General features: G+C 44.9%; 1 protein-coding gene across 5 annotated transcripts in view; it reads right to left on the bottom strand.

The window, feature by feature from the left end:
• Positions 1-2,562: 2,562 nt before the first annotated feature.
• Positions 2,563-13,202, bottom strand: part of DERL1 (derlin 1) — a 31,187-nt gene continuing 20,547 nt past the window's right edge. For 3 of the 5 annotated variants that reach the window (XM_082675173.1, XM_082675175.1, XM_082675176.1), the window contains one exon: positions 8,951-11,216. In XM_082675173.1, the coding sequence (XP_082531299.1) occupies positions 11,078-11,216 (139 nt within the window). In that variant the 3' untranslated portion in view covers positions 8,951-11,077. Of the gene's footprint in view, positions 2,792-4,348; positions 4,435-8,950; positions 11,217-13,202 lie in introns of those variants that run through there. The other 2 variants (XR_014298030.1, XM_082675174.1) reach the window with 2 other exon arrangements.

Genomic DNA, 13,202 nt, shown 5'->3' with positions numbered 1-13,202 from the left:
AGTTTTCTTGGAGGTGGGGAGTCAGGGGTTCTACTACAGGTGTAGGGGTCAAAATGAAACAAAGCAGAGTGAGGATTTTAAGAAACTCCGGGGAAAGAAAGACATTGGCACCCTCGTACCTCACACCACGGTAGAGAGGGGGTACAATCGCTTTGCGAAACTGGTCGTTTCTACCAGAGCTGAACTTGCACGTACTCTGTGATCCAAGGATTCTCACTTCTAGGAACGAGGTATAGGAGGTGCCTACACAGCAGATAACGTGTCCCTGCGTTCACCAAAAGATGTGCACTAGAATGTTCACAGCTGCACAGCTCGCTTTATCCTAAAATTACCCAAATGCCCATCAACAGTAGCATGAATAAATCAATCATGGCGTGTTTATACAGAATACTCTACGGCAACAAGAAGGAAAGTGGGACAATTAGACACAACAAGGTGAATGGCTCCCGCAAGCGTAATGGTAAATAAAAGAGGCCAGACACAAAAGAATTCATGATTCCATTTATAGAATATTCGGAACCAGGCAAAAAGTAATCTTCGTGGTTACAAGTCAGGACAGTGGCTCACCTGGAGGTCTTGTTGACTGACAGGGAACTCTAGGCGGCTTCTTGGGGGCTGGTGGTGTCATTCTCATCCAGGTGGTGGTTATACAGGTATGCTCAGTTTGTAAAAACTCATCAAGCCCTATGCTTAGGCTGTGTGCGATTTTCTAAATGTACCAAATACAATAAAATAGTTTTGAGAAGCAGGAGCATTGTAGCGCGTCTGTTCTTTGGACTTCTCCAAGATTGGAATCACTGTGAAACTGCTTTGGTGGTTGGGTTGTGTTTATGTGATACTGTGCTGAGGCAATGCTTTGTGTTCTCTCAACCTCTTTGATGTACCTTCTATGCCACCAGGAAGATTGATGTTTCTGAGCTTCCCTTGGGGTTAGTTGGGACCACGTGACTGAGTGCTGACCAATGGAATGTGGGCAGAAATGAGGAATCCTACTTCCAGCCTGGCCCCTAAATCTCCTACACGATCCTCCACTTGTTCTGTTTCTCAATCTGTTCGCCACTGCAAAGAATTCAGTGGAGGGCTCTGAGGTCCCAGGAGGGCCCGGGGGTACTGACGGTCATGGCACGAAACGAAAGGAGACTGAGTCCCTGAATAAGCGCATGGAGCAGACACCCCTCCTCATTCCTGCCATCGCACCTGCCTGCCCACAGTGGGCTGTGATGTGAACGGGAAACATAGCTCTGTCGTGATATGCCATGGAGACTTGGGGACTGTTTGTTACAGCTGTTAGCCTGACTCTAATACACAATTCGTCTTCCTAAAAGATGCCATTTGGGTCCTGGGTTTCCAAGTGGAAACTTCTCTTGTCTTGTCAATGGGGACGCAAGTGAACATGCTCAAGGAGAAATACTTATTCCTCCCTCCTCACATTTCCCTAGAGGAGAGGGAATTTCCCAGGAAGGAAAAGTAAACAAGAAACTCTTTAATTTTTCTCCCAAGGGAAAGAATTATGTGATTGGTGAGCAGGTGTAGGAACTGACCTCAGCCTGTGTGAAGCCAATCAGGCCTCTGTTCTTCCCTGTGGTCAGCAGTAGGCTGTCCTGTCCCTGCCATGCTGTGCCAGGGACCAGGGACTCTCAAATTCTGAGGTTCTGTTTTAGGATGTCCACATGACTACACCCCCTTACCATGTCTTCCAACCTAGCTTTTCTCAATAATGAAGCTAACATTTTTATCTCTATCTAATAACTGTAATTACCTCTTGGTCATTCCAAACTGAGAAGGAAAAGGGGAGAGAGATTTACTGGTCCCTAAAAAACCAACAAAGACTAGGAAAGGACCTGTTCTCTGTAGCCATGGTACACAAATGAGACCAATTTAGACAAATCATTTTTTAACAACAGAAGTCAGGGATATTTGAAGGGTTTTTTTTTTAGCAGGAGCGAAAAGGGACTGAGATGGGGGTGGGTTTGAGCCAGCACTAGCTGTGACCCTTCTCTTCCTTCCCAATTTAGAGCCGCTTCACCTCTGTCTTTTACATATAAGATTTGGATTTCATTAAGGCAGAGTTCCATGCTTAAAAATCACTGGAAAAATCTGTGATTTAGATAATCTTTTCAGGAACCCCTAGCCTAACGGATCTTTGAGCTTATATAAGAAATCCAAAATTGCATTTTTGCAATGTTTTGCCAATGATTTTTGCCTATGACAAAAGTAGACAGACACTGGGATGCCGAGAGAAGCCTCGTGGTCAGCTTCTAAATTAGTTAAAGCTTTCTCAGGAAGCAAAGAGATGCATTCAGGTGACCTTAGCTGGTGGGACACTCGTGGTCAAACTTTCTGCCTTAGACAGTGCTTGACTGGTTCACCTGAATGGATGAAATATGATTTCCAAGACATCTTGCTAGGTCAGGGATTCTGAGAGCGTTCCAGGTGTGAAAGGCAGAAAGAGGCACACTGCATTTAAGAAATTCAGAGAAGACAGTTGGCAGTTCACTACAGCACTTTATAGGAGGTGTATGCATTTCCGAGGGCTGCTGTAACGAATCACCACAAACTTGATAGTGTAAAACAACAGAGCTTTATTTTCTCACAGTTCAGGAGGCCAGAAATCCAAAATCAAGGTGTCAGCGGGACCACACTCACTCCAAAATCTGTAAGGATTCTGTGCCTTGCCTCTTCCAGCTTCTGGGAGCTTCAGGTGTTCCTTGGCTTTTGGCCACATCACGCCCATCTCTGCCTGTCTTCACATCACCTTCTCCTCTGTGTGTCTGTGTCTTCTCTTCTTTGTCTGTTAAATATCCCCTGTGTGTCTCTTATTGGACACTTGTCATGGGATTCAGGGTTCATCCAGATAATCCAGGATGATCGCCTCATCAAGACCCTTAATTACATCTGCAAAGACCCTTTTTCCAAATAAGGTCACATTCACAGGGTCTGGAAATTAGTCTATGGACATATCTTTTGGGGGCCACCATTCAATGCACTACAGGGTGCGTATCAGAACTTGGGGAGTTTGTACGTAATGAAATGATCTTAAATTTTTAGCAGCAGAATTCCCCTGCTTCACTGACCAAGAGTCTTACTTTTTATCTACTGAATAACTTTGGTAAGCCTTTCTGAGGTGAGTAGGTCTGATTAACTGCAAGGCTTTTATTTTGCTGAGTAAAGCGTTTTGGAGGCAGAGCTAAACTGACCAAGGAATTAGAGGGGACTGGAAAAGCCACATGAGGAGAGGATGAAGAGAAAGGCAGGGAGCCAGTTGATAGCTGAAGGGAATTTAGGTTATGAAATGGATTCACTCCTTCAACGAATATTTATGTCAAGAAGCCTGGGGCTTCCCTGGTGGTGCAGTGGTTAAGAATCTGCCTGCCAGTGCAGGGGACACGGGTTCGAGCCCTGGTCTGGGAAGATCCCACATGCCGCGGAGCAACTAAGCCCATGCGCCACAACTACTGAGCCTGTGCTCTAGAGCCCCCAAGCCACAACTACTGAGCCCGAGTGCCTAGAGCCCGTGCTCCACAACAAGAGAAGCCACCGCAATGAGAAGCCTGCACACCACAACGAAGGGTAGCCCCCGCTCGCCGCAAGTAGAGAAAACCCGCATGCAGCAACGAAGACCCAATGCAGCCAAAAATAAATCAGTAAATAAATAAATTTTTAAAAAAGAAAAGAAGCTATGCATGCCAATCTTTGCGCTAGGTACTGGGGATGTGGTGGTGAACAGACCGACACAGTCCCTGCTCTCAAGAATGTGGGGAGTCACTTTCCCTAGATGTTCCATGCCTATCCCCCCAAAAATCTTCAGCAAAATCTACACTGCTTATGCTCTGTAGACGAGCTGGAGACAGGAGATGGGAGGAGATACTGAAGCAATAATATGGATAATATGAACGGCAAGTGTTTTCCTCTTTATATAGAATTGGGCAATCACTGTTGAGTTAAGAACAATAATTTACAGGAGGTATTACAGAATCACAAGATTGGACAGGAAGAAGCCGGGAAAAGATACTTTATCTAGAGACTGATTAGGGAATTCTGGGGGGTAGTTAATTTAGAAATGTCTATTTGTTTTCATCATGCCTCTTACCTATTCCTTTCCGGTCATTTAGCTACATTACACATATTAATAAAATAACATTATTTTCTATAAAATGGAATACCTAATTCATCCTAGGTTCCATTTTGACTGATATTAGTAATTTATGTAATTTGATTTGAAGTCCTTTAATGGCTTCATATTGCATTTAGTGTGAAAAAACACAAACTCCTTTCCATTTAAATTTTATGAATTTTATATTTATCTTTGTTAGCTCAGTATGATATCAACAAACAAGCAAGAACTTACATTCAAGCAGAATTGGGTGGATCTGAATCCTGGCTCCATCATACCCTGGACAGATAATTTAACTTCTTAGGACCCCATTTCTTCATCTGTGCAATGGTTTAAATAATAACTTTCAAAATGAGTAATTGTAAGGTTTAAATGATCTAGTGAATAGAAAGCATTTTTAATACTGCTCTCATCCAGGGCACCCGCCTTCTTCCTGAGGGAAAGCCAGACGCTCCTCCAGGAGGTCACACGTGTGGTTTACACGCACCAGTGGGCCAGCCAGGGCTTTTCAGGCATCCGGCACCCTCTTCCCCCTTATGATGCAACAGCGCTTTGCTTTGCTTTTGGAAAATTACCTCTCCCCTCTTAACAGGGAGACTTAAGGCCAAAGTGAGGTCACTAAGACCCAGGAGTTCAATCGTAAAGGGAGAGATGCAAGCACAGAATAAAGGGTGGAGCTGATTTAGGTAAGATCGGTTCCTGGTCCCTGGATCCCTGATACACTCTCCGTGTCAGGCTTCTCAGCAGATCCTTGGAATCTCTGAGATAAGTCTATACCCTTCCAATAAATTCCCTTTTGCTTAAGTTAACCAGAGTCCTTTTTGGGTACCTGAAATCAAAGAACCCTAATTGATGGAAAGGATCATGAAAAGTCCCAGTCCCTCCTCCCCCCGCAAGGAGGCAACCTCCAGGGGACAAGGGCCTGGTTATGGGGACAGATGCGTCTTATATCCTAAGCACCAGGTTTACAACTTCTGTATCAGGACAGTTTCCATCAAAACCCAAAGTCTCCCTTAAGCTAACAGTGATTGCCCATCGTTAACAAGGATACTCGCTCTATCAGTGCCAGCCCTCAGGAAAAGGCCAACACACTGACTGAGGAGAGAGGGGGATCAAGTTCATCTGGGTCAGGCTGAGGCTTCAAATGACACATCGCGCTTAGTAAACACTTCCTAAGTGATCCTGCAGGCTTGCACCTGAATTCAATCCCGCACTCCCTGGGGGTCTCTCTGGCCCCGACGCCATGGCAGGGGTTTCTCCTTCTCGCTAAATGCATACGCATTTGTACAGGCCACAGAAGTCCTCGAGGGACAGAAAGCTAAATTTATACCTTCGATTAATCTTCCCAAATGTTTCCGCCTGCCTTCGGTCTATACTGAGTCTCCTTTTGCCCAAATCACCCCAAGTACCCACACCCATTAGCAGGCAATTACACAACTGCAAACAAAAGCTATTAACTGCCGTTTTAAAAAGTTTCTCAACTTTGAATCCATTCTTCCCAGTATCTCCAACCTCTTCCAATATCCTCTTTCAGGAGGCTTGATTCCCCTGTACGACAACCTCCCCACACCCCCCAACCCATTAAGGCTCCTACGAGGCCAGGCCATTCGCTCTCTCCCTAAATAGGCCAAATTCCTACGCAACCTCTTACCCGGTCCAAATTTTAGTTCAGTGCCTCGAACACAGAAGCACCTGTCTGCGGCAGGCACCGTGCTATGGACTGGGAACACAGCCTTGAATCAGGTGCAGTCACTGCCCCCAAGATGCTAACAGACCACAGGAGAGAGACATTAAAAAAATGATTATAGACGGATGAGTCTCATCAGAGAGCAGGGTGCCAGTGGACCCTATGGGGAGACATTCTACCTCGCCTACAACCCTAGATAGGCCTCTCCTTGAGGAAATGATGTAAAAGACGGGGAGACCTGAAGGAGGGGGACAGGGTGGACGACAGGAGTCAAGAGAATTGTTTCTCTTTCACTTGGGGCCTTCTGGAAAGCTGTCCCCAACTCAGGAAGAGGTTATGTTCGAAAAGTTTATTTTCCCATTCATGGATTTAGAGCTCATAATAATAAAACTTTATTTTTCCACAGAAATACACTTAGAAATAGTGGCTAGGTTTCCAGGCTGGTCCACTGGCACCCAATTATCTATAGTGTGCTGCACCATATATAGCATTTTTTAACCAAACTCGTTTCTATGGGAAACTTATGCTGAGTCCTGATGTCCTGTGCTCCCAAGCCCCCCTTTTCCTCACTAACTCCCAGCAGTTCCCTCACAGAGGTCTCTCCAATCCAGCCCCCAGCCCCCAATCCCACGGCCTTGGTTCAGGCCAACCTCATACCGACCCACGGCCTTGTGTCTGCGCCGCAGCAACAAACTCAAAGCTCAGTCACCTGATCTTCAGCTGCCCCTCTCAGCCCTCTCCCCGCCTCCCAATGCTTCAGCCAGTCACTTTTTAAGGAACAAATGTGAAAATCTTTCAATGGTTCCCACTGCTCATTCGTTCTCCTTCTCAGCCTGGAATTTCCCATCGATTTTTCAAGATCTAACCCCTCTATCCAATACAACTTTTTACTTATTTCTACTCTAGCAGCTTATCAAGTTGTATTATAATTTGTGCTCACCTATTCAACAAATACGTGAGTACCTACTACCGGCCAAGCTGTGTGCCTTCGTGGAGAGAACACGCTGTGAAGACAGAGATTAGGTTCTATTTGCATCTGCCCAGGCACCACTCAGCAGACACTGTATTACACTATATTATATTATTTATTAATATCATATTAATATATGTTTTTTTCTTCCCAGGCTACAAGGCAATTCCCCCCCAGGGATGATAGCAATTTATACCTTCAACTAATGTTTCCCAACATGTTGGCCTGCCTTCAGCCTGGCAAGAAAAGAATCTTTTTCGTCACTTAATGCCAGATTCTCAACGTTGGCTTCCTCAACTGCAGCAGCAGAGGTCTTAACTTAGAGTTGAGTTCATATCTTATCTTTGGTAACTTCTAGCCGCTTGCTCTTAAATGACTTAATCTCTCAAGTTTCCTTATTTGGGAAATGGGGATAATACTACTTACTTCACAAGCGGGTTTAAACATTGATTCCCAAACCCAGCTGAATATCAGAATCACTGGGAACTTGAAAAAGATGCAGAATGAAAACGAAACAAGAAATCTGCATTTTTCAAAAGCCCCAAGTGATTCGCACGTATAGCCAGATTGGAAACCAGAGATTGGAGGCTTAAATTATTCGTGAAGTACCTGTCACATTAACGCTCAATACCCAGGTGAGGGGACTTCCCTGGTGGTCCAGTGGGTAAGACTCTGTGCTCCCAATGCAGGGGGCCCGGGCCATCCCTGGTCGGGGAACTAGATCCCACATGCATGCCACAACTAAAGAGTTTACATGCCGCAACTAAGAGTTCGCATGCTGCAACTAAAAATCTTGCACACCACAACGAAGATCCTACATGTGCTGCAACGAAGACCTGGTGCAGCCAAAATAAATCAACAAATATGTAAAAAGAAAAAAGAAAGGGGAGAGATTAATTTAAAAAAAAAAAACAATACCCAGGTGTGCTGTAGAAAATGGGATTCTACCCTAAGGAACAGTGGTGGGAAAATAGGAGGAGCACGGGGAAGCGTTCTGGGCATAAACCGTACATGGAAGGAATTACATGACATGATATTCCCCTCAATTCCAATTAGAATCACCAGAGCCACTCTGGAAAGCAAGCAAACTGCCAGGAGACACATATTCTCTCAGCCCAGCCTTTCAAGATACTAACGGTGAGAAGTCCAAGCAGACAGGGGTGAATTTTTCCAAAGGTTAAGGTTTGTTAAGTGAATGTTGAAAATTTCAAAGGGGCCGGGACCTCAGAAAGAGTTGGCAACAGATGCAGCTGTTGGCATCTGCAGCATCACCTATTACATCCGTGTTCTTCAAAAGGTAGCTTAGAACACAGTGATACTGGCAATGTGCTATCCTCCAAAACAAGCAGGACTGTTCCTATTTTCTCAGTGTTTCTCCAGCACCAGAATAGGGGTGCACAGCCCTGTTCCTTCCCATCACCCAACTTGTGATGAAGGAAGAGAGCCTGCCTAAGGCCGGGGCTAGACTTGGATGGTTCAGGAGTGTCACTGCACCTGCCTTTCACAGTCCATGGATCCTTAGAAAGAAAATACAGAAAGGGGATTAAACTAATTCTGTCCAGTTCCAAGACTCAGACCCATGGGTGGAGGTGACAAAAATGCTATACAGCATACTACAATCAGATATAACCCCTAACCCAATGTTCTGAAGCATCCTGCTTCCTTATAATGAAAACCTAAAAATCCTGCTTCCAAGAATTAATCCTACAGGTATTTTCCAACACGTGAACAGAAGGAGGTACAAAAATGTTTGCTGGGACTTCCCTGGTGGCGCAGTGGTTAAGAATCCGCCTGCCAATGCAGGGGACACGGGTTCGAGCCCTGGTCAGGGAAGATCCCACATGCCACGGACCGTCTAAGCCCATGCGCCACAACTACTGAGCCTGCGCTCTACAGCCCGTGAGCCACAACTATTGAGCCCGCATGCTGCAACTACTGAAGCCCGCGCACCTAGAGCTTGTGCTCCACAACAAGAGAAGTCCCGCTCACCACAACTAGAGAAAGCCTGCGCGCAGCAACAAAGACCCAACGCAGCCAAAAAAAAATTTAAAAAAAAAAAGTTTGCTGTGCGGCTATAATAGCAACACACACTGGACACTCCTCAATGCCCACCAAGAGATGACTAGCTACATAAATTACGTCATATCTAAAAGAGTCAGCAGAGTAGGGATACAGAAACTTAAGACATACAACCATGAAGCTGTACATTTTAATTTACAATTCTTACCAATAAAAAGGATTAGTTACAAAACGGGAATTTCTCTATACAAAATTAGGATTTATTTTCTTTCACAAAGAGAATCTGCTGTCATGTCTTGCCTTGCCAAATCAAATCTCAAATAGCTTGCTTAGCTAAAGTTATTCCCCAAAGATAGGTAATCCAGACAAAATTAATAAAAATTATCAGCTTCTTAAATGTGTTTAAGAGGAAGAATTTAATGAACATTTTGCCTTGAACTGAAGAATTCTAAGGAATACTTGTAACCTTCAGAAAGACTACTGCTCTCAGGCAGTTGAGCTGCTGTGACAGCGTGTAGGAGACTAGCTCACTTACCGTGAGAATCTTCTTACACATACAATGAGTCTCCACTCCTGCACAGTGAGTGCAAGTATGACGTAACAGGAAGAAGGGTTTCTAAAATTTTACAAGTAAATTTTATTCTGGCCACAGGTCAACAGCAAACATATGACAGTTAGGGTTCAGATTCTCCCCGCCGCCTATTTTACCATATAAATTAAATATGAAGAGGTACACTCGAACAAACTTCATGAAAAACGAGGAGCGGATTTCAAATCCCCACTTCCTAGAATAACACACGTCACTGCTTCAGAGCGGGGCGAAGAGTCATACTCTTAGCACACAGTGTCTCCTGCACAGAACCGCTGGTCAAAATGTTCAAAGCCTTCTCTAGTTGACTCAAAGTATGGCAGCCACTCAGCACTGCTCCTAGCAGTTTGCTTTCAGAATAAAAATATAAAATAAGAACCTGTGTGAAACGTCGCAGCCTTCAAAAAGCTATCCGGTGACAAGCCTAGCTCTGATGGAAAAAGCCCACCTGTAAAAAAAGGAGCTGTGGGTGAAGATGGTCTGATGTACCTTCATGACTCGAAATAAAAAAGCTCCTCAAACACAGATGATTCTAAAGCCATTACACCCAAAATCACGTGATTCACTTAGATGTGCTTACAACAGCTTCTAAATAAGATCTACATACAGAGGAGCTGCACCCTCCTCACAAGTAACTGAAGCATATGGCCATGGGGGTGGGGAATGGGGGCTTGGTTTAAAAAAAAAGACAACTTAAAGAGGGTTTAAGGTTCTCCCTCCACTCTACTCAATAAACATACACCCAGAAGGAGAAGGAAGTCAAATCAATCAATGCCCAAGCACCTCTCAAAGAGAGCTTCTCCCTGTGGCCAATGTGCTTTGGAACTTTCTAGCACAATACAAATCCACTACTCTGGGTACACACAGAGCCAGTATGCCCTACACGAGATGCATTGGGATTATGCCCACGGTTAAACACAGCCCCTGTGTAAGATGCAACTCCACTAGGGTTTTGATCACTTAGGATAAAAAATGCCTAGCAAGGACCTTCAGGCCTCATTAATACCGATCTGTGGTCCTCACTGACTCAGCGGTGCTTTTTTTATCAGAACAGCTGAAGAGGTGGCAAACGGTGGCAACTGATATCAGGCCACGACTATCCCAAAAGCTGAGGAAGCTCTTCATCTGCTGTCCGCCTTCTGCACTACGGTTACGGTTCTGCCACCATAAAACGCTGGGAACAAGGCCTCTGTGGCCAAGCCTTGGCAAAAGCCAACAAATAAAGCGAACTTGTCAGAGGCAGGACCAATTCATGGGCAATCTCCTCTAGCTGGGAGTGTGAGGCTGGGGAAGGAGGAGGCAGGCGTGGGTGCGAGAAAGAGCTAAGAGCCCCCGGGACAGGGGTCTGGTGACCCAACGCCGGATACCCAGCTTGGTGCCAGCAGAGTGGGACCTGCCGAAACCCATGATTCAGATGGAAAAGGAAGAGAAGACACCAAAAACTAAGGTCAGTTCCGAAATCTGCCCAGTTGATATTTGTTCTTCTTAGCAGTAAGGACTTGAATGAGAATCACGAAACTCGAGGAACATGTATTTTTTCTTCAGGATTTAAAAAACTGTTGTCTTGTACTGAAAGACTACATTCAGTGTGGGTCAGGTCCAACAACGTTAGCTAGAACTCGGTGGTAAAGGTCACCCGGCACTGGGAGGAAACGTCATCTGAGTGGAGGGCTGGTGGGCAGGCCAGAGGCCACTCCGTCACTGGTCCCCGAGCCTAAAGCCCTGTCCCCAGTTGTGTCTCCCGCCTCCGCCGTTCTGGTCGGCGGCTCGCCTCATGCTAGCGGGGGGCACACCAAACCCTGACACCCCTCCTCTCCTGCTGGGCAGCCAGCGGTACCTAGAGCAGAGGGGGGAAGAAACAAAAGGAGAGAAAAGCACAGTCACTTCTCCACGCAGTTGTCCATCCCATCTCCCTTCCTGGGGTTCCCACGGCATCTGTCACATTGAATTACGTTCGTCTGTGGCCACGGAGAGGCTGAGGACAATGTCTTACTGCACTTTGCCTTTTCAGCACTTAGCTCAATGCCCTGACCACAGAAGTCACTCACTTTTTATGTTTTCTTTTTAATTTACTAAGCTTTCGCACTAACTTCACACTCTAACTTTTTTTTTCCCTGATTATAAAAGCAATTCGTGCAGGAACAGTATGGAAACAAAAATATTACACCCACGAGCCCAACAACCAGAAAGAACCATCTATATAGCATTTTAGTTTATGTAACTATGGCTCTAACTGGCTCAAAGGATACAAAATAAATTCAGTTCCAAAGGACAAATCTGCAGCCAGCGTGTTTGAGCACCGCCCGGCATCACCACGATGCTGCTGGGTTCTTCGGCGCCCATCAAGGGACAGCAGGGAAGACAGCTTTCTGTCCTGGAATTTGGGTGTGTTTTAAAGTTGATTCATAGTTTGCCCTCCAACTGCAATCTTTCTCTCATAGATGGTGGGAAAGCTGAGGCCCGAAAAGGTTAGCTGATTTCTCACCTTACAAATTAATAAATTAAGTCCCAGAACCGCTAAGAAAATGTAAACCCAGGACTCTATGTTCACAATAGTTTTTCTAACTACTTCCCTTCCTTGACTATTAGTAAACTGAGAATGTATTTTAACCTATTCCACTAATCAGATCCTGTTGATTCAATTTCTGTCTTGAAGGCAGAGACCGTGATCTGATACCTCTTTTTAAACCCCTCATGGCACCAAGAGCAAACCACGAGGGGTGACTTGCCCACATCAGGAAGCCTGCAGAGTTCAACCTTATCATAAAGCATCTCCCTTACACCAGGTGCTGCATGTTTATAAGTGCCTCTCATCTTCACGACTGCCCTATGAGGTTGGCCCTACTATTACCCCATTTTATAGATGGGAAAACTGAGGCAGAATTGAGCAAAGCTCTTCTAAAGTGACAGACAGGATTCAAACCCAGGCAGCCTGACTCTGGAGCTCGTGCCCCACACCACTTCCTACACCTCACACTTCCGCAGGACACACAGCATGAGATTAAGGTGACAACAGTTAGTGATCGGAGTCCTCATGTGTTTACATCAACCCAGTTAGTTGCACGCTCCCTCCCCAAAGACAATTAAACCCCTTGTAAACAGAAAAATAACTGTGCACAGAAGAGGATCTGTCTACTTTTCTAAGTGGAATGCAAAATAGTGATACGACTTAGAATTCTATAACTCGCATCCTCCCTTTTAAACAAATACAGTTTTATCATTACATCAACATGTATTTCCAAGCGCTGGTTTCCCAACATTCATGACGTTCTGGCACAATAACATTCCTCCAAAGTATGTAATAAATTGGAAGACTTAAAAAAGGCAACACCAAGGCTGTCTTGCTTTGCTTCTTACTCTGAGACAATATGGAAGCCATCGCCACTGCTTAAACAGATAGTGAAATTAAATGCAAGTAATTAGTATAAAAAGATACCCAATTATACATAATCAACAAAGATTTATGGTAATTTCAAAGCAGTTACTGCTTTTGCAAGGAGCTACATTTTGTCATCTGATCTTTATGCAAAATTTAACAGAAGGGCTTCCACCAACAGGGAAAGCTCAAGTGGAAGGCAGGCTCCAGTGGGATGTCGATTTTGCCACTAGAATCCCATACACGTTGTTGCCCACAATTGAGAAATCTCTCCAAGCCATTAAGTCAGAATATGGCTGTTTAAAGTAAAATAGTTCTTGGCTGCCCCGCAAAGCAACAAATTTTTTTTTTTAATGATGCATCTGCCATCTGACTTGATAAACCTAGATCAAAAATCCAAACCTGCTGTTACTGCGTCCTTTGATAATTAGAAAGCAGACTGGTCAT

The sequence above is a fragment of the Grampus griseus genome (assembly GCF_964374135.1).
Source record: "Grampus griseus genome assembly, chromosome: 17".
Taxonomy (NCBI): Eukaryota; Metazoa; Chordata; class Mammalia; order Artiodactyla; family Delphinidae; genus Grampus; species Grampus griseus.
This window is presented reverse-complemented; position numbering and strand designations above follow the sequence as displayed.